Raw genomic sequence first — 23,360 nt, forward strand, 5'->3', positions numbered from 1 at the left:
TCTACAGTATGTGCTAGCGATACAAACCATTTGTTTATAGATTTAAATAATATCGAATAAAATAAAACTAAAATATAAAGAAACATTTTATTTATGTATTGTTCCGTTCAAAAGTTAAGGGAGGAAGAACTTTTAAAAACCGCACTGTATATGTTGGCAGTAACAAAACGTAGAAATATATGAAAATATAACTAATAAATAAGTTAAAAATAAAAGAAGTTATTGTATTTAATTTCGTGTGTAAGTAATCGGAATTGTACACCATTATATTTAGTTCCTTTTTCTGTCAATCGCTGTCACATTTAGTTTCTGCTTCACTATCATCATCATCATTATTATCGTCGCTGTCATCACTATCTCCGTTATTTATATTTATAATAATTGGTTCGATATCATCCAACAAATTTTCAATTTCCCACATTTTTTTTCTGTTGCTATTACTTCCTCTGTAGTTTCTTTAAAATTCGCGTTGCGTCCAGCGATATACCGTTTCACTTCACTCCAAACCATTTCGATGGGATTGAGTTCACAGTGATAGGGTGGGAGCCTCAAAATCTTCACATTGTGCTTTTTGGCAATATCTTCTATTATGTACCTGTCATATTTTGCTTTGAAGGCCTTGACTACATCAAGTAACTCGCATTTTAGGTAGTCTTTTTTAAAAAATAGGTCCTTTGACAGGTGCCATTCTTGAATATCTTTTTTTAGTGTTGAACTGTTGGGAATTTGTTCTGACTTTCTGCTGTGATAGAAGGCATTGTCCATTACCACAACAGTTTTTTCTGGGAAATTTAGCAATAAGTTATTTTCGAACCAATCTTCGAAGGTCGGTCCATCCATTTCGTCGTGGTAGTCCTGAGTATTTTTCTTTGCCAAAAACGTGAGCTCTGCTCCATCAACAAATCCACTGGTAGATCCTGCGTGCAATAAAACGAACCGTGCACCAAGAACTGTTGCAGCTTTTAATCCTGTTGTCAGACCACGAACAAAAGCATCGCGATGAGATGTAATTGTTTTATTCTCTCACACTTTTCTTTTTTCACACTGTGCCCGATATTTACCCATGATTCATCCAAATACACTATTTTGTATCCTTCTTCACGGTATTTACGAATTTCGCGTAAATAAGGATGACGCCACGAGATAATTTCTGGTTTTTAAACAAAATTGAATTTCGTCTTATAAACACAAAATCCCATATCACTCAGCAAGCGATGTAGCGTGGCCCGTGAAAAGTTGGGCAAACTTTCTTCGACAGTTACAACACCTAATGTGGTGTTTATTGTTGGTGGTATGTTGTCACGAAAAAAATGATGAACTATTCTACGAATTTGACCCCTGACACCTTCATCGTACTTGTTGTCACGAGAATTACCAACCTTTCGCTTCTTGGGCCTGCTCTTTGGAGATTGTAATCCAGCAGGTGGTGAATATTCTTATCGTATACGAAACAGAGCCTTTTCGCAAGCGCCACTCATTTCTGACACTTTCCTAATTACACTTGATACAGAATCGTTGTTATCCTGATTACGATGATAATTAATAAATTCATTAGTATCTGCTTCTCTGAAAGTTTCAGAGCTTTTCCACGTTTCCATTGAACAATTTCCTCCATTTTGCGGTAAAATATAACAATAGCCAACAACAGAAAATAACAATAATTGCCAACAGCAAATCACAACAATAGCCACCAACAAATAATAACAATAACAAAACAGTAACAGTACATCCAAGATGGTACAAATAATCGTAACTCGAATATGTTTACGCGCTCCGAAAAACAAATAAAGACTAATTAAGGCCCTGGATGTATCAAGCTTTTAAACATATTCTGTACAAGAATTACTCTAATTGCTTCTTAATTAGTAAGTCTAAAACGTTATATAAACTTTTTATCAACCAGCAACTTCGAGTTTTTTCGATATTAATCTTGTTTCACTTGAAAAAACGTTTCTTGGCTTATTTCAGATGCCCCTGAGGATGCTCTGAGAGCAAAAGTACTTGGGCAAGATTTAATAAAAAACTGTGCTCGATATCTGCCTTTTCTTTGATTAAAGATTAGTTATTACCTAGAATTTAATGTAGTTCTAATCAGTGAGCTCTGAGGTATTAACATAAGCGTAGGTATTTATTGATTCACTCATATCCTGTATTTGAGTTTTTGACCGTTTGGAGAAACGGATACCTTACTTTAGCGATACTCCCAAACCCGTTGCAAATTAATGGTACAAGTATAAATCAAGTAATATTTAATATGCACGCTTATGTTACTCCTAAAGAAGCCAATGGAGGCCCTTTGCGACTAGTTTAATTCGTACGTAAACTTATGTGTGATGCATTGTGTATTAGTGAGACGAAACTCGAAGTCCACTCCCTAAGACCAGAGATCTTCCTGAGGGTTGTAAGTTTAAAATTCGATACACTATATATAAAATCCGTGAAAAGAAAGAACATGTTTCTGTAGAGATGGTGTTGAAAAAATTAAAAGAATACAGGATAGGTTCATTCGAATTTTTCAGGGTAAGTCTCTGGATAGTTTTCAAACAGATGGTTTAGATTCAAAATGGAAGAAAAGACATAACCCTTGTGTGAAAGAGCTAATGTCGAGCGAATCTTGTGTTTTCGTTAAAATCAAAATCAAAAATTCCTGGACAATACATAAAATAAAAGAATGGTTAACGAATGAAAATATTTTATTTTCTCAGGATTCTTTTAAGGCGGAATTACTACAGAAAGATATGAAAAACCAAAAATATTTATAGTAGACGAGATTATACATAGTTTTGGACTTAATGTGTTAAGACCGCTCCCTTACCATTGTGAATTCAATGACATCAACATGGCAAGAAGTATTGAAGACTGCTACTCCTGCAATTTGGAGAAAAAAGTACGAAAATGTGAAAAGTTAATAGAAGGATGTGAGATGCATGAAAGTCGCGCCGAAGCAATTAACCCAGTTATAATTTAAAATCGAACTGAAAAAACTGACGATAGTGATTATGAGTATGGATCTAATTCTTAATTACACTTTAAGGTAATATGTTTCTCATTAAGAAAAACTTTGAATGTTATTGATATTATTTCAGTTATTATATGAGTAAATACCATTAATATTTTTAGACAATCAAATTCACCTTTACGAAACATTAACAATCAGTTAAAACCCTAATTTTGTTTGTCTGCGACAGTGCATAAAATATTGGGAGAATTTGCTATGAAAATTTTCTCAGCACAGCTGACCGTTTAACACATAGAGTGCCATGGTCGATATAACGTATTCACCACTTTCAAGAAAAAAAATATCCCCAGTGGCCGTGGTGGTCATGCGTTATGCATTATGCATTATACCTTAGAATTTATGTTTAACCACGGTGGATAACGGAAATGCACCAAACCACTGACTAATGCATATGAACAGGTTTATAAAGCATATATAAAAAAGTCTAATACCGGTACTGGCACCAATATTTAGTTTTTTTGATTTATTCTTCGCTAACTTCCTATCCATAAATGCAACATTCTCTTTGTAGCAATTTGCGTAAATTTGCCATTTTTCCATGTCATTTAAAGAATGATTTTTAGTTGAAACTTCTTGTGGGATAGTTCCTTCTTGTTTTGTCAAAGCTAAAAAGTCATAACATGTAGATAGTAATAATTGGTATTGAAATCTGACTTTTTATCTTTTATGATGTTTTCCCCGAATTTTGTTATTGTCTTTTGTCTTTCGTTACTTCTTGATGTAATACGAAAACATTAACAAGAGCAGCATCAACAGTAATTTTCACAGGCAATTTTCTATACCATTTCATGCTTTTTCGAAGGGAGGAATTGTACGACTTTTTTTGATCTGAAAAATAAAAGTAGTAAAAGTTGTATAGGTAATTCTAATACCAAAACTAATGTTACATGGTTGAAACAATTCGAGTAATACATATATACCTAAATGATCAATATAACTTTTATGTTTGTTGTATTCTATTACTGTTTTGGATCTTTGGACTGGTCCTCTTCGTTTTTCAATTGTAATCATATCCGGAATGAACTTAGTATTCATAAGTAAGACATCTCTGTTGTCCTTCCATTTCTCCACAAATATTTTTGTATTGCTTTCGTGCACTATTAGTTGGCCTTTCTGTAACTTGGTTGTTATAACTATATCAGGACTGTTTTGTATGTTTTTGCGTAATATACCCAAGAGAAATGTTTGTTTTTCTAGAAGGACAAGAGCAAGCTCAACACTTGACTAATAATTGTCCATACAAATTGTTCGTCCAGCATTCAGCAAATCTGCACTTAGTTTTAGGACTATTTATGAAGATTCTGTAAGATCATGACCTCCATCTTCTTTGCACCAATATATTTTAGTATTATATAGATAGCCACCATCAAGACATACTTTGAACAATTTGTGACGCTTGTTTTTTATGTAGTTTGAATTTCAAGCGCCCCGTGACTATCTCCAAAATTTCATCAATGCACATTATCCAGGAACAACTTGAGCTTGAAACTATTGATTGAGTTTTTTTAATAGCTCACTGATTTTGAAAAGTTTATCATTATGGTATGCAGCTTAATTATTTGCGAAATGCCACATTTTTAATAGTATTTGGAACCGATTCCGTGACATAACTGAACATAAAACATTTGTATAAAGAAAATTTCTTGACCAATACAATTAAATCGCAGGTAAATGCATAATACTAAAAAAATAATAAAATACTAAAATAATAAAAAAATTTGTATCGGCCCACCGATGAATTGTAGCTTTAATTTTATGTGTTTTTTCTTGTTACTGTAAAGCATATCGATTGGTTTCATTTACAAAAAGTTAATTAGCTCGTCCGAAATAAATAATTTATAGAAATAACACGGCGACTTGTCATAGTTGTCATATAAGGACATCGCAATACCAGAATTAGCAGTAAATGTGAAATTTCGTAAATGCTCACCAGTCATAGGACCCCACCTAAAATTTCGGTAATTATTGAATGTTTTCTAGTGCTATTGGAAGTATCAGATGCAGATGCATATTGCGTAATTACATACTCAATAGTTTCATTTAACGTATTACGTGCACGAGAAGTTGACGGTACAGTCAAAGTGGACGATACTTTAGAAGTCTTCTTCTTAACGTGCCCCATCCCTAAGGATATTGGCGATCATCATGGCCCATTTGACTCTATTTGCAGCCGTTCTGAAAAGTTCAATTGACGCTTTCCCACTCCATTGTCTCAGATTCTTCAGCCAGGACGTGCGTCTTCTCGCTGGTCCTCTTTTGCCTTCCACCTTCCCTGGTAAGACCAGCCGCATCAATTCGTATTTCTCGTTTCTTAGTATGTGGCCAAAGTAGCTCATTTTTTTTTCTTTATAGTGTTGAGTATTTCTTTATCTTTTTTCATTCTTCGTAGCGTTTCCACATTTGTTATGTGTTGTGTCCAAGATATTTTCCACATTCTTCGATAACAACTCTAGAAGTAGAAGTTGTATTATTACTAGCCTCGTTTATTTCAATTTCTACGTCAGAATCTTCCAAAGATAATTCGTCTTCGCTACTGGGTCCATACTCTGAATAACGCCGAAAAATCTGATTCATGTGAAAGAAATTCATTCCACATTTCATGGAGACGCTTCTGTTCTTTTTCATAAGACACCATCAACAATTTTACACTACACAACTGAAATTTAACTGGAAACTAATGCAACGTATTCCCAAGGCCAAACAGCTCTTCTGCACGTGATTGCGGCGTTGTCACTCATTTGAATAGTCTGAAATCATTTGTGGATACCGCATGTCCACCATGGCCCCACAGTAAACATTTATTGGTTTTGGCCATGGTGGATACCCGTTATCCACCAACAAAAAAAATAAAATTGTCAAGGAGACATTTTTTTCTAACATAGATTTCCTATACGTGTTTATAGATGTTATAAAAACAACATTTACGAAAAAAAAATGTGGGCCCTGGGTCAGATTTTTTTTATACGTGGTGGCACTCTATGTGTTAAGTCAAAGGTTTCATCCCTAATCCAAAATAGTTGTAAATTCGTGAAATGTACTATACTGTGCACATTCTTTACAGTCTTTAAGAGCGTAGGAAAATTTCGGGCCAATGCTTTTTAAATGCAATCATTTTTTTTCGAATCCTGAGAAAACTAACAAATATTTTTGAAAAATTTAAACGCAGAATGAAAGATTAGATTATTACCGAGGGCCAAAAGTCCCTTAGAATAAACAAAAAGTTTTTTTGAATGAAATATTTGAAATTAAAAATCACACTAAATTTTCTCTTTTTTTTACCCCTGTAACTTATTAAAATAAACATTACAGAAGTTTTCAGGGACTTTCTGCCCTCAGTAATAATGTATTCTTTCATTCTGCGTTTCAATTTTTCAAAAATACTTATTAGTTTTTTTAGGATTCGAAAAAAATGAATGCATTTAAAAAGCATTGGCCCGAAATTTTGCGCCTACGCTCTTAATGACAATGTTCATGATACCCTATGTTAGAATAGTAGATCTACCTGTTTTGTTTTCACTGCGATAATGAAATAGAATAAAGACCTCTTACAATTCAGTTTTACAAATACTTTTACCTGATAATTAACGATTCCAACAATAGAAAACCGTAATAAAATCGAGAAATAATGTATTTAACTTTCACAAAATGTTAATGGATATATTTGCATTATTAACTAAAATGAGTTTCGAATTTCGTGGTTTTCATTGTCAAAGGTTCTGGGAATATCGTTTCGTCGGGTTTTGAGAAAGAGAGAAGTTGAAAATTCCGTGGCTTTTAACTTTGTACGCTAATCAAAAGTCGATTATTTAAATATGAAACAAACGAAAATAAATTTAACGATTGTACAGTTGTGGAACCTGGACACCTACGGCAAAAAACTAAATGGCTACACAAATATTAAATTTAGAGGAAAAATTACCTACAATAGTCGCCAAATATGAAGAGCCAAGGGCGCGCATTTATGATACTTGGAGAACGCCCACTGGTAGATACAATTGGTACATAGGTTACTTAGAGCATTGTGAAACAGTGGCGTGCATATTTTGAAACATGCAATAAATGGGTAATGCTACAGAATAAAATAAAAAATCATTATTTTCAGGTAATATATTTTCAACTAAAGTTACTATAATAATTTTATTTTTTAGGGTTTATCTTAATCATTCATTTGAAAAAAAAGAATATTTTGTAACTATTAGCTTGTTAGTTTGGACAAAATAAGCTATTTTTTTTATTCAAATGTAGAATTTTGTTTATATCTAAAATTTAAACGAAGGTGCAGTGTAAAAGTGTTACTTCTTCTGAACTAAAAACTGTAAGTTTGATTTTCCTATTTCATCTATAACAAATCAAGGGTAAACAACCAGGTTAATTACCAGTCCTTCCGGTAATGGTCCATTATAAGCACCAGGGCCGTATTCAGGTTATTTAGCCCAAACATGGAAATGGATTCAGCAGCGGGAATTTCTACCATGGAAAGTTCTGGCAATCTACTTGTAAACCAACCATCAAAATTATATTCTACAGCTTTTAATCAACCTACAAATAAATTTCCAAACAAAAAACAAGCAATTCTACTTCATTCACTCCCAAACTCTGATATCGAAGTTTACCTTAATGCAGTAACTTCTAAAGTGGATCCCAGAAAAATACATTATATTTATAAAATTATAAATGATCGTATTTGTATCATCTTTACCAGTGAACAGACAGTCGATGAGTTTCTAGCAAACAACAATGGAATTGTAATAATTAATCAAGAACGTATTCAAGCCCGATGACTAATAACTCCAAATGAAGGATTGATGATTTCCAACGTATGTCCAAGTATTCCGCACAGCGTTATAGAAGAACAACTGAAAAACTTAAGTATACATCTAATAACTTCAATTGACTTTCTTAGGATAAGGACATCAAGTCCAGCATTCAAGCATATCTTGAATTTTCGACGATACACTTTTATAGCGCCAACTAATTTAGACAAATTACCTGATTCTATGTTAATTAACCATTAAGATATTACCCAAACCTTAATACAAATCACCGTTCTAATAAACCTTTCTATAAAAGAATAAAAGACCATTTGCATCTGTTTGATATTGTCATACCTGGATGTCTTCCATACACATATGATCATAATCCACCTTGGATTCAACATACCATCATATAACTTTGAACTTACGTCATTTGATAAAAACTCCACTAATCCTGATCTAATTATTTCCCGTTTTAGAAAAATCATTAGTCGTTATAAAAATCATACCCAGATATACACTGATGGTACAAAATCATCCGACGGTGCGGGAGCGTCTGTAGTAACTCCAGAGAAGGTCCTTAAATTCAAACTATCTAATGTTAGTACTATCTATACAGCTGAACTGTATGCTCTCTATCGCGCCATAGAACTAATCAATCTGACAACAAACTCTAAATATATTATCTTAACAGACTCACTTAGTGCCATACAAAGCATCCGACAACTGTATCCAAAAAACCCGCTTTTAAAAAAAATTAAAACAGTCCTTCTTCAGGCGTATATCAATCATAATGAGGTAAATTTCATCTGGATCCCATCCCATATAGGAATAAAAGGCAACGAAACTGCTGACCATAGTGCGAAAGACGCGTTAGTGAGTGATGTTTCCGAGATCGTAAACACATCAGTATCAACGGATATAAAAGCTTATATAAAAAAATCAATCTTAAGTGCGTGGAAAAATAAATGGAATGTGTCGAATTCAAAATTATAACAAGTGAAACCCAGCATAGAGGCATGGAATGTGTTACCTAAGTCAAGAAGCCAAGAAATAATAGTAACGCGCCTCAGACTCGGACATACTAGGTTAACGCATGATTACTTAATTAAAAAGTGCGAACCGCCGCGATGTGAAACGTGTAATACGACACTAACAATAATGCACATACTATGTGAATGTCCCCTCTACAATCAACAACGAAGCAATAACAAGATACCAGGAACACTTATGGAAGCTCTAGGTGCAGACTGTAACTTTAGCAATACTCTGAATTTCTTGAAAGACATTAATAAGTACCACAATATTTAATAAACCAAATTGTAATGAAGTAATTGTACCTAATGTAATCCACTCATTTTTCGCTAATGGCCATTTGGTCGATGCGATTTTCTAAATAAAAAATAAACCATTAAGATAACAACTATCGATTTTTTTTCTATCGAAAGGCAATCTTGCTACTTATGCAAGCAGCAAGGACATTTTGCATTTCAGTGTCGCAATAAAAATAATCAGACTCCTTCAAACAACACCCAAAATAATGTTCATCTAAACTCTCTATAGAAAGTACACCAATCAGCTTCCCTTCCGACAATTTCTTCTCAATAACAACCTAAATTATTTACAAGTATTACACTAATAATATTCATATATCTTCATCAGAAGAAGACTCGCAGTCATTGTCACTCGAATAGCCCAAGATTAATGACGATAACATTAATTTCCGAATACAGATCAATTCATCTTATATCTTTATAACATGATTGCACCGTTTTTTCCATACTTCAATACCAATTTTATTAAAGTCTTCTTCTAATTTTCTTACATCCTCAAGGTTAAACGTGACATTCATTTGACTGACATAATTCTTAACCGTTGCCTAAATTAATTCGATTGGGTTCAAGTCTGGGTGATACGGGGGTAACCGTAATGCGGTGTGGTCCCATATCGGTCCTTATAAAATTTAATGAGTTCATATAATTCTGGTTTTAAACTAGTTGGAGTAAAAGGTATATTGTGTTGTGTCAACCATTTATTATTATTTAATTCTTCAAACAATTGGAATTGGGCGCTCGAGTTATCTGTACATTGTGATAACTAGCGTTATCACAAACTATTACTAAATTAGGTGGTAGGTTGGGTATTAACTTCTCTCTTAGCCATTTCTTGCAATTTATCGAATTCATTTCAGAATGATAATCTCCAGATGTGGTCTTGATTTGAATATCAACAAACTATTTTTAATAAAACCCATTTCTCCTCCAGCGTGAACTATTACAAGCCTTTGGCCTTTAGAAATAACAGAAAATAAACCTTTTTTGGAATCGTCTGTCCAATTTTTCGAGGAAGTATGGTCGCTGTGTAATGATTCATCTAAATAAACTATTGGTCTATTGTGCCTTCTGAAATATTTTATCTGTCTCAAATATTTTACTCTTAAAGTTCTTATTTCCATTTTTCCGCCAAAATTTTACAATTATTTTGTGTTTTTCTTCATCTAAATTGCATTTTTTTTAAGGACTCTTCTTAATGAAGTTTCTGACATATGGATATCTAACTCTTTCATAATTTTAATATTTAACCGTTTAACAGTAACACGAAACTTTTCCGTTTTATAAAAATCATATATTATTCGGCGAATGTCCCTAATTTAATATTCAGGCAGATTCGTAATTGTTGATTTCTTAACGAAGTTTTTTCTTGGAGTGGAAAATGTAAGTTTTTCAGTTGTGTCCATTGACTCTTTACTCTCATTGAAAATTCTTTTAACAGTAGTATAAGAAATACCTGTAAAAAATAGAAAACCACTTTATATTTATTTATACATGTATGTATTTGCATTTATTAAGACTTTTTCTGTCTCTTTGACACCAAGTCAAGCTTTTCATACAATTTCCAAATACTGCAAACACCAGAAAAAATATTTGCATTTGTTTAAAAATAATGTCATTTCAAAAACTAAGTTAGAAATGATTGCTTGTCAAATTTAACGTGATACTTGGCCGATTTGAAATTACACTCCACCCACAATGCGCATTCGACCACAACACAATTCGTCCTTATTATTTCTTGGCCCTTCGAAGTGCATAGTCTGCGACAAAGTTTTTTTTATTTTACTTATGTTTAAAGTTACTGTGTGTTGAAAAAATATCGTATTACAATAGATTTGACTTTTTAAATAATTATTGTTAAGTATTTTAAATTATAAACATGGATTTTCATTTAAAATTCGAAGGCAGTCTTGTCTGGACAAACGAGGGAGGTAATAGCAAATGTAATTTGAAATTTAATTTTAATCGTGTCTTTTGTGGTGAATTATAAATTAAATTATCTCAAGTGTCTTGTGTAGTCAATTAATTTGTATCTAAAAGTAGTATTAGACATCAGAATAATCTGCCGAAGATCCGAAGAATAAAAGTATATGACTATAATATAAAATATTACGACAACTCTAGTATAAAAATTAAGTAAAAAATGTTTCGTCGGTATGTTCCAGGTATAAGATTAACTACTGTTCTTTTATTCTTACTGTAACGCAAATGTAAAGCTTTCATCTCTGCCAATATTCCTCTCATAAAATTACAGAACGAGACATTTATAGAAATGAATTTTTTTACCAAGTAACAAAAACAAAATATTTTGTATTTTGAGAAAAATTTCCGAAGGAAAAATTGAAACATCAAAATAACATACAATATAGACATATCATTGAAGTTCCATCAATAAATAAGGTCACTGTCTGTAAACTTGTAGTATGGAGTGTACCAACGAGGTGAAGAGACCGAGCGCATTATGTATCTCTTTTCCTCCGAATGCGTTCTCACTTAATTTTCTACGCAAGTGGACAAATTTGTCAAGTATCACCTTAAATTTGACAAGCTGTACATGTAGAATGTAGGACATTTCTAACAGGATTTTTACCCATGATTACCGAAAACGAAATTATCTTGGTATTTCATGAATTTGATTATTGTGCTAAAGGTCAGAAGATTTATTGTAATGAAAGATACCAAGAATTTCTTATTCTTATTTCACAAAATTTTTATTATTTTGTAAATTTTTTAGTAAGCTGGTTTTTAGATACATAGAAAATTTTGAAAAACTTAATGTAAATATATTCAATATAAAGAATATTGAAAACTACGTTTCATTATAAATAAACTATATAATATTTTTACCTGTTGCTTGTGAAGTTTGCTGTTTGATATCTTTATATCATAATATTTAAATACATTAAATATTATTTCACAACTTTGTCCTGATATCACGGATCTAGACTTTTTATTTACCACGACGGCAGACATTATCCAAATCATTAATCACTTTTCAAATACAGACACAAGAAACAAATAATTACATCTGTACATGTACAATCCTTACTGACAAGTGGTAACGCTACTGACAGTAAGCCAGAATAAGGTTGAAAGTGTAAGTGGGCGTGTCGACTTTTAAATAAACAAAATCCGCAGCATTCCCTGTACTTTAACTAATTACTTTCTGATATGTTTTTAGGTTTCTTCAAATTTCGGGAATATCTTCAATTGTTTTAAGTAGAAATAGCTTAGTCTTGTGTAATAATGTAACATGATATTAAAATTCAAATCTTATCCTCTATATTTTTGTTACAGGCCTCGTCGACGTTCGGGCAGCAGTATAGTTGTTCTCGACGGGGAGCAAGAGCCGGTGAAAAAGCACCCAGACGACTTGGACGATAGCCTAGAGTACAATAACATGGTGATGATGATTCCCAGCGATAACGGACCCCATAGGGAAATGGCCGTTGACGTGCCGGATACGTTCATCGCTAGGAATAAAACCCCACCTAGATATCCTCCTCCGAAACCCACGTTACAGGTAAGTCTGGCGTCGTCATTGAATATTAGTTGTGTTGAGTCTATTGAATATGCTAGGTTAGTAAATTGGTGAAAAATATGGAAAATGGCCCCAAAATGGTATGATTGGGGAAGTTTGAAAAATCGTGTCTCGGATACTATGCAACCTAAAGACTTCTACCAAACGAGGTTAGAAAAGGAGCATGTTAACATGGGAAAGGATCACTACAGGAGCAATGCGACCAATTATTGCCTTCCATCGATATAACTTTTTTGGTTTTCTGTTTTGCGAGACATGCCATTACATTTTACTTTTATTATTCACTCGCATTATCCTTTTCAATATATATAATATATATATATATATATATATATATATATATATATATATATATATATATATATATATATATATATATATGTATATGTATATATATGTATATATATATATATATATATATACAATATATATATATATATATATATATATATATACAGTGTGACCCATTTAGATTGTTAACCGATTTTAACCAAATTTTTTTTAATGTCATGTAATAAAAGGTCTATTGCGGGACAAAATATGAAATATTTAGTTAAATTTTCAGGGCAGTCTACGATACTTTTTCTTCGTCGAAAATGGAGAATCTGTATTAGCGATTTTTTTATTAAAAAAATTTCTACGCCACTGGATTTAGAGTGTCTTTAAATAGCCATGACAAAAATTTCAATAAAATATATTTATTAATAACGAAGTTATGACAACTTAAAATTTTAAAACTCACTAAGCTATGAGTCAAAAAAGAACACCCTGTATGAACAGATAACCATAAATCTAATTATTTTTCAAATAATTTTAATAATAAACCACTACTAGACAAAACAATGTTTAAAATAGCATAAAAATTTAATGCAAGTAATGCACTTACATTATTATTAACTTTACATGCTACAACTTAAATCTCAGTTGCCATGACAACGATATTACTGTTTGACATTACTTGTGTCACACAAATTTCAGTGCTAGCATAAATTTATGCATAATTTCTGCAACAATATTTACTTCAAATTCTTTTAATAATATTTTGTGTCATGGCTGCAAGATTAAGTTTGAGAGAAAAAATTGAAATTATACGTCTTTTGGGAGATAGCGATAGAAGTGCCAGGGAAGTTTGTACAATATTTAATGACAGACATGTGGATTGTCCTAATATTAGCTGCGGTACGGTAAACAAAATAAATAGAATATTTAATGAATATGGTGCAGTATCAAAACTAATTTTAAAAAATGACCCCTTACAAAGAAGAAGAGGAAATGATCAAATCAATTTAGATCATTTCAGAAATAACTCTAAGAGTAACCTACTAGAGAGTATTCGGCGATGTCTTAAGGTAAATAATATTAAACCTTTCAAACCAAAATTCTTACACACATTACAAGGCGACGAAGCAAAACGTTTAGAATATTGTTTATGGGCCCAAGGGGAATATTTAAACAATATAAATTTTCTAAAAAACGTGTGGTTTACCGACGAAGCCACTTTCATTACAAATGGAGTAGTATCATCACAGAATTGTCGCTATTGGACAGCAGATAATCCCCATTGGGTAAAAAACTGTAAAAGCCAGTATTCTCAAAAAATCAATGTCTGGTGTGGTATACTGAACGAGTTATTGGTCCTTTCTTTTTTGAAGAAAACTTAAACGCACAGAACTTTTTAGAATTTTTAAACACCGACTTGTGGGATGCTATTCATGAGCTCCCAATTAATGAACGATTAAATTTGTATATCCAGTTAGATGGGTGTTCTGTTCATTACGCCAGAACCGTGAAGCAATGGCTAAATAATGGCTAAATAGTTCGTTGATAGACTCCAGATCTCCAGATCTTACAATTTTAGACTTATTTCTCTGGGGAGTTATCAAACAAAAAGTTTATCAAACCCGTGCAAGAGACGTAAACGAACTTCGTGCAAGAATTCGACAGGCATGTGCAGAAATTACTCCCCAACAACTAAGAAATGTAATTAGAAATATTCATAAACGCTACGACAAATGTATCCAATTAGATGGTGGATTGGTAGAGGCAACTGGGATTTAAACTAAAATTATGTTTCCATGTTTCTGTTAATACAGAGTGTTTTTTAACGTTAATACAGAGTGTTTATTTCTTAGTAAGTTTTAAAATTTTAAGTTGTCATAAGTTTGTTATTAATAAATATATCTTAAAAAATTTTTGGTCATAGCTATTTGACGCCACTCTTAACCCAGTGGCGTAGAAATTTTTTTAATAAAAAAATCGCTAATACAAATTCTCCATTTTCGACGAACAAAAAGTATCGTAGACTGCCCTGAAAATTTAACTAAATATTTCATATTTTGTTCCGCAATAGACCTTTTATTACATGACATTAAAAAAAAATTGGTTAAAATCGGTTAACAAATTTTATAGAGGTGTTTCCAATCTAAATGGGTCACACTGTATATACTAATAACCTATGGAAAAAAGTTTTAAAGAGTTACATTTATGTGCACAAACTGATTTAATAATAAATAGCACTTTTTAAGCTTTTTCAAATTAATTAATTCAAATTAAATGGTTAAAAAATATTTATACAACTGTTCAAAAACATAACTTTAACAATAAAAAAAAATATTCAAGGACCCGTGGGAACCAAGATAGCCCCAAGTTGATTTATAATATTAAGGTCCAAAATTAACCACTCTTCTATAAAAAAATTCACGGGTTTTTAATAAAACTTTTAGCAGACAAAATTATTATTAAAAATTGTTTAAACAGGAGTGTTGTAAACAAAGAGGATTTTGCATTCCGATTAGAGTAAAAGGAGTGAGGATACCCGACAAAAGTGTAAGCCGCGCTCTTCAAAAAATCCAACACAGTTTCAAAATAGAGCGCTTGGAAAACAATGACATATCGTCAGTGTAATTCGCATAGTGCGTATCTCAATTTTATAAAATTTTACAGGAGAGCGAAAAAACTAATTTAAATAATTAAACTTGTTACCGATTGGCAAGAAATTAGTTTTTAATACTACTAGTCAACTCAGATAGAATTTGTGTGTTCTATTTTTGATTTTTAGATGAAATATTGTTTTTTTTTTAAATAGAGTTGTAGATACGCTTTTTACAAACTAATATTTTGATTTAAATCAGAAAATATAAAATGAAATAAGCACAAGCTATTTATGAGGTAACTGATCATAAAATAAATAGTAGTCTTGTTGTATACTTTTCTTCAGTTGTTGCAAATGCTCATATTTTTCTTTCTTAATGGGAATTCTAGCTCTGTATAATACAGACAAAGAGTCAACATCTAAAAATTTTGGATTTGCAGGTATCTGACAGGAACAGTTTTCCATTCCAATTCAGAAGATCTAATTTTGTAAAATATATTTTTGTTTGTATATTTAATTGCCTTTAGGTCAATTACCTGGGGATCTCTGACTATTTTCGAGGTCGTATTGATGAGATAAAATTTATATTACTATATATTCACTGTTTTTAAAAAGAAATCATGTCATAAGTACTCTACTCTGTAAGGATTTTTCAAACATGCTTTTTTGCATATTATTGTATAGTCAGCAGATACATTAATTGTGGATTTTCGAATCAATCTTTCTATCGTAGAATGCATGCTATCTGTCTCCATCTAGGTATGACCTTTCTGGAGATACTTTTGTATTATAGTTAAATCTTTTTCTATTGCTAAGTTGAAGAGGGCATTTGCTAACACAGAATTCCTGTTTTGAGCAACGCAACCATCGCTATACAAAATATAATTAGTTGTTTACCATGAGGATTGGCCTCTACTTTCTTTTTGAAGAAATTTACTATTATGGTTGCAAACTCATTAGCTGTTATCCGACCCTCTGTTTCATTCCACAAAAAACATTCACCTTGCTGGTGTTTTAGATCGTAAATCGTGAAATTATGTACGATAAGTATTGTTTTGAAATAGAAGCTCACATTTGTAAAAACTACATTATCTGATTCTTTGTCAGTAACCTTTGCTTGATGTGCTTCGTTTTTCAGCAGAATATGAAAATTGTACTCATCTTGCGAAATATTCTTTGTTTCAAAAGCTACACAAACATCGCACTTATTCTTTTTAGGCTGGTATAAAGATAAATTTTGCTGATCGAACATTATAGAAAAGGTGGCTCTTGACATGGGTTTTATATTATTTTCCCCACAAAAATGTTTTCAGTAAGCTCTATATAATCGTGCTTTTGATTACCATACTGTTTCCAAGTATAATTTTGAACTATTTGCCCTCCAGTAATGTGACTTAATTTTGGGTAATTGGTCGAAAGTGTTTGTTAAGTTTTTTATTGCTTCTCCGCTTTTCGACTACTTTTCGACTTGCTTATTATCTGTAACTGTTTCTCTGGCCCACTTCTTTATGGCAATTTCTCTAATACAGGATGTATTTAAAAACATCTTTTTGCATACTCGTATTCGATTATGTTCAGCGTTTACATAAAACTCGGTCGATATTTGCCATCTAGATATTTCCCGTTCTCTCTCCCCTTCGTCTCTCTGTAGGTTTGACAATTACTAATGTATTTACAAAAGTTTTGTTCTTAACCCAAGTTTTTCTCCAAAAGTTGTCGAATATTTCATGTCTAGTCTTGTCAGAAATAGAACCACATTTCAATTTTGTCTTGTCGTCCCTACTTAACTTGCAATTCCAACGAGGTTTCATAGTTTTTGCCATCTTTTCTATATTGTAATTTTATTATAATCATTTTCTCTTTTTCTTCTAGTTCTCGTGTTTGCTCCATTTGTGTTTATCTGTTTTACTCCTTTTAAACCTTAAACGCTTCGTTAATTCTTTTGGATTCAGTATACTGTTGTTTGGATCATTTTCTTTGCATCCTTTATTACTCATATATTCTTCAAAACTCTTTTCTTCCATCTCTGTTTCCATGATTATGAAGTCCGGGTCTTTGGACGTTTCATTGTCTTGGCAGTTTGTTTTTTGAATGCACGAGATAAAGTATTTTTTAGCTATTCAATTTGAACTAAATTCTACGGAGTTATTGTAAATGTTTATCAGATTAAAAAGTGCGATTTATTAATAAATGATTTTGTGTACATAAATGTAATTGTTTTTAACATTTTTTTATAAGTTTTTGGTATACTTTTTAAAGAAGAAAATAAGCACCGGATTATTGAGATCCATTTAGTCAAATTATCTGGAACAGCCTTAGAAATTAGCTCATTTTCCAAAAAATCCTTTAAACAAATTAAATTTAGCAAAAACTGTTCAACCGATCTAGCCCATCTTTGGCACACATTTCAAAAACGATAATATTCTCAAGTTCAGGTACATTTAAATAAATTTTAATTAATAATAAAAAGTTCTTAAGAGTATTCAGTAACAACGATTTTGTTGTTCATTTTGCAATAAGTTTTTTGCTTATTATCCGATTTTAATTTAGTATAAATATGTCATTTTGTGTATCTTTTTCTTTTAAAAATGTTTTGTGTTGACGTCAAATCTTTAAATAGACAAGTTTTTAAGCTATGAACAAAATAACGAGTTTAGCGTTTTGATTGTTTATTTAAAAATATTTTCACTAAAACATTTATGAATCTCTAGATGAGAGTCTTTTGGTAATATCCCATACTACACATTTTAACTGTCAAACCCGACTATACAGTTGTGTCGGGTAAAAAACTAACTTATTGGCCTATAGTTCTTTTCCATCATATTGATAGCACATTATGTATGCAAATCCTCAACAGGTCAAAAAACCATAGGCGTCACCCTATACTTGTTTTGAAATAAATAAAAAAAATTAATATTTTAAGATGCCGTCAACAACTCATTATCTTTTAAAAAATCTTCTGTAAAATAAGTGTCCACTAATCTCGCCGGCGGGCGTAATTTCGGCCGGTAATCCCTTGGCCTACCTGCATAAATCAAGGGGTACCATTTATGACAGGGGTAATTTCGGCCGAGGGGTTGATGTTTACGATGAGATTAAAATATTGGTAATTACGCTTCATAGTTTCTGTAAAATATTAATTGTGTATTTATTTGGAAATACCTAATCCTGTGTACCTGTCGGAAATACCTTTAATTTACTTATCTCTTTATTCTAATAACTATGTTGTACCTACTTAAGATTATTCCTTTAAATGTATAAAATTCACAAATAACAGGTATAAAATTATTATAGCTAGTCAGTATTATAACTTATCTTGTAGCTACTAGTCGATAGAAAGCATAAAATATATTATTTGTATACGATGGCATCTGTTTCAGTAATTAAGAGTTCACGCGGTTGTGACTTACTAGTTGTAGAAAAGTTTCAGTTTTGTAAACAGGACGTATTAAAAAGTGGTGAAGTACGTTGGAGGTGTATAAAGAAAAATTTAAGATGTTTAGCCAAACTGTACACTATTGGTGCGGAATACACAGTTACTAGAAGTGAATTAATCCACAACCACGAGTCCGATGAAACTACGTTGGAGAGAAAAATAGTGACGACTTCATGCAAGCGCAAAGCTGAGGAAGACATATCGGAGAAACCTTCAAAAATTATTAAAAGCGTTCTTTCAAATCATTTGCCAGAGAATTTATCATCGATAGATGTCAGTCTAATAAGAAGAAATTTGTAATTTTATTGAAATAAAGAAATATTTTAATATAAAGCATTCTGTTATTTTATTTGATTTGCGGCCGAAAATACCTATGAGATAAGGAAGCAACTTAAAACCTCCGGCCGAATTTACCTACCGGCTTTTAGTACCTGCTCTTTTTCCGGCCGAAATTACGTCCGCCCAATCTCGCTATACCTTTTTTGTGCGTAAAAAACGTGGTATATATGCCCCACGATTATTGTTAAATATACACGTGTGATTAACGAGAGAATTCAATGTTTCAATGATAGTTTAAGTAGTTTTATGCCACATTACAGCTTATGCCAATAATATAAATTAGAAATTGTTTGCATCTTCCATTTAGTTTGTAGATGTACATTGTTCATGTCTTACCTACCTACGTTTTTGGTGTCGATATTTTGTTATTTGCATTTAAAAATGACGTCGACAACAGGTTTTATCCCGGTTAAGTGTAGTTTTAAAGGTGCCTTCAGTCTAAGAGAGAAAAATATAATATTAAATGTACACGATGCACTTTTACATCAACGCCCTTTAAGTTATGTTCGTGAAATCGTTAAAATGTGTTCAAATATGACAGGGGTTGGAGAAGCAACAATTTATAGATTCCTAAAAGAAAGAAAAGGAGGAACTGTTTCATCTCCCAAGAAGAGTGGAGGGAGTAAACCCTTGGAAATTGAAGAAATACATAAAAACATGATAAGACGCAGCGTCCACTCATTTTTTTTTAACAAAGAATTTCCAACATTGGACAAAATCCAAACATTAATTAGAGAAAACGAAGAGTTACCAATCATAAGCAACAAGAAATTATGGGGACTATTGAGAGAGATGGGATTTCGTTGGCAAAAGAATAGAAGAAAATCCATTTTAATTGAAAAAGATTACATTGTATGTTGGAGACGAGATTATCTAAGAACTATTAAAAAGTACCGAGAAGAAGGGAAAACAATTTTTTATTTGGACGAGACTTGGCTAAATGAAGGTCATACTGTACCATATCTATGGGTTGATACAAATGTGAAAAGTTCCCGTCAGGCATTCATCGAAGGTGTATCTACTGGAATAAACAATATTCCCGTTGGAAAAGGACGCAGACTCATAATAACCCATATTGGAAACGAATACGGTTTTGTCAATGGTGGATTATTAAGTTTTGCCTCAAAATCAACCAAAGATTACCACGAGGAAATGACTGCTGACGTTTTTGAAGAATATTTTGACCAAATGTTGGATTTAATCCAAAAAATTCTGTCATAGTCAGGGATAATGCTAGTTACCATTCAAGACTAGCAGAAAATTGTCAACAACGGCATGGAAAAAAGGAGAGATAATCGAATGGTTGATAAACACGCAATTGAGTACAAGGAGAATTCGACAAAAAAGGAATTATTACCTATTGTAAGGCAACATAAAGCAGCTTATAAAAAATATATAATTGATGAAATGGCATTAAACCGTTATGTAATTATTTTACGTTTACCTCCATACCACTGTGATCTGAATCCGATAGAAAATATATGGTCTCAAGTAAAGAGTGAAGTCGGACGCAACAACAAAACTTTTAAATTAGAAGACTTACAACAATTATTAGAACATTCCTTATCAAAAGTAACTCCAGAAAATTGGAAAAAATGCTGTTAGTCATGCTCACAAGGAAGAAAATAAAATGTGGAATTTGGATAATATGACTGATGCAATGCTGGAACCGGTAATAATTAACATTGGAGTTGAAGATTCCTTAGATTCTGAAGAAAGCAGTGAATCTGAAATGGAATTTGATTAAAATAATATTCATTTTTTTACAAATCGGCCCCTGTTACTGCCACAAATTATTTTATATATAACCAATAAAATAAGCATCTCACATTTCTTGCAAATTCATTAGTACCTGTTAATCTCCATCACTCCGACACTGGCAACTTTATTTAGGGATTAGTAACCCTCAAAACTATTGTATTCTATTCTGCTTCAACCTTTATACCTGGTGGTCATACTCAATTAAAATTGTTTTCCTATATACTTCTGTAAACTTGTTGACAAATATCTATTTTTCATTGAGTCACTCGTATCAACAGTTTAGGGATTTGCATACATAATGTGCTATCAATATGGTGGAAATGGACTATAATAAGTCCTCATTCTTCTTGCAATATGACTATTTTTCGGGCTTCGTGAGCAGTACATTTCCGCATCAGGTGTATAGTATGTATTTCGTGTTTTGAAAATTTTTTTTATTTATAAACAATTTTTGTTTTGCCCTTTGTATGAACTCATTGTTTCTTAAGTTTTGTTAACATTGTTGTATACATGATTGCTAACATATCGTGTATAATAAACAATTTTATTTGTTCTAACCTTTTAATTTATTTTGTTTATGTTGTTCTTATTTTGTTATTGCTTATTTTGTTATTTGCTTATAACAGGTAGGGTACGACAAACTATTGGGAATTTCATTCGATGACGACAATCAAGAACGGGCCATTGACGTGCCCGATAATTTCGTAGAAAGAAAAAAGACAACTCCTAAGTACCCTTCTCCGATAACTATTAAGGTAATTTGTAGGAGTTGGAAAAAATGTAGCCAGTGCTTGCTATCTAAAATTAACCCACTTACACACATTAAATATTGACGTTGGAATATTATACAATTTTAAATAATGTATAGAAATCTACAACTATTAGAATATTGATCCCTTTTTCTTCTAATTCGTTAGAATATAACAGAGAAATAATAAGAGAATAGTAATATTTATGTTCTTTTTACCATAATAGATTCTGTCTCTTTGGATATGGCTAGGATAAGTTATTGCTTTTTACCTTTAGTGTTGTTTCATTCATATCTTCGTTAATATATAGAATAGCCCGAAATAAACAGTACTGAAACTAAAACATAGGTGTCTCTTTATACGAGCTGGCATACCCAAATTTACTAGTATAGACGAGGCAAGTAATCCTTAAACAATTAATTAGTAAGGCCTAATTTTTCTGGTGGAACATTATTTTCGGTCATACGAAATCGGCCTACGGCGCGACGTAATGGTGCAAGTCTACGATACGTGTGTAATCAATTCACACTTCTTCTTCTTGTAGTGCCTATTTCGGATGTTGGCGACCATCATGAGAATCTGTATCTGTATACATCCCTGTCGGACCCCACGTTTGATTTTGATTTATCGGATTCTTTTGCCTCTGTGCGGAGAGATGATGTTTGATTCCAGTAAAGATTGCTAATAATACTTAGATCACAGGTGTTTATTCCAATATTTTTTAATATCTCCATCAGCTTGTCGTGCTTTACTGTATCGAATGCTTTATGGTAATCAATGAATCATAAAAAATATGGCAATTTACATCTTTACATCGTTGAAATAGCACTTGTATGCTAAAGAGAACCTCTCTCGTACCTACTACGTCCGAAAACCAAACTGTGTACGGCTGATTTTTTCTTCGCATAATCTATATATCCTTTGATAACGATTTTTAGAAATTACTTTAAAATGTGACTCATTAAGCTGGTGGCCCGGAAATCATTACAGGATACGGATTTTGTTTTCTTTGGTAGAGCAATAAACTTTGACTTCAGCCATGATCTTGGTCATCCGAAGATATACAAATCCGACGAGGAGTGAGACAGGGTTGCGTCTTATCACCGCTACTGTTTAATTTGTATTCGGAGTCTATATTCAGAGAAGCATTAATTAGACGAGGTCCGAGGCGAAATTAAGATTAACGGAATCAGCACAGACAACATCAGATATGCTGATGATACCGTCTTAATAGCAAGCAACGCACAAGAACTACAAAATATAATAAATGCGGTAGTTCACCACAGCGAAATGTTCGGTTTACATCTAAACGGTTCCAAAACTAAAACTTTAGTATTTTCAAAGACACCAATAAACGTACATGTGTATGCCAAGGGTCAAATAATAGAACAGGTAAATTCCATAAAATATTTGGGAGCAAACATCAATAGTCAGTGTAATCCAAAAAAAGAAATCCTATCAAGAATCGAACAAGCAAGGAAAGCATTCTTGAGCATGAAAACATTTTTTACAATATCAGACCTTAGTCTGCAGCTTAGAATCCGAATGATCAGTTTTT

General features: G+C 32.2%; 1 protein-coding gene across 3 annotated transcripts in view; it reads left to right on the forward strand.

Moving 5' to 3' along the window:
• sdt (MAGUK p55 family member stardust) overlaps positions 1-23,360 on the forward strand; it is a 419,055-nt gene that overhangs the window by 306,253 nt on the left and 89,442 nt on the right. For 2 of the 3 annotated variants that reach the window (XM_072530396.1, XM_072530398.1), the window contains 2 exons: positions 12,402-12,627; positions 21,680-21,808. In XM_072530396.1, coding sequence (XP_072386497.1) covers positions 12,402-12,627; positions 21,680-21,808 — 355 coding nt within the window. The remainder of the gene's footprint in view (positions 1-12,401; positions 12,628-21,679; positions 21,809-23,360) is intronic. The other variant, XM_072530397.1, reaches the window with a different exon arrangement.

The sequence above is a fragment of the Diabrotica undecimpunctata genome, chromosome 4, assembly GCF_040954645.1.
Source record: "Diabrotica undecimpunctata isolate CICGRU chromosome 4, icDiaUnde3, whole genome shotgun sequence".
In the NCBI taxonomy this organism is placed as follows: domain Eukaryota; kingdom Metazoa; phylum Arthropoda; class Insecta; order Coleoptera; family Chrysomelidae; genus Diabrotica; species Diabrotica undecimpunctata.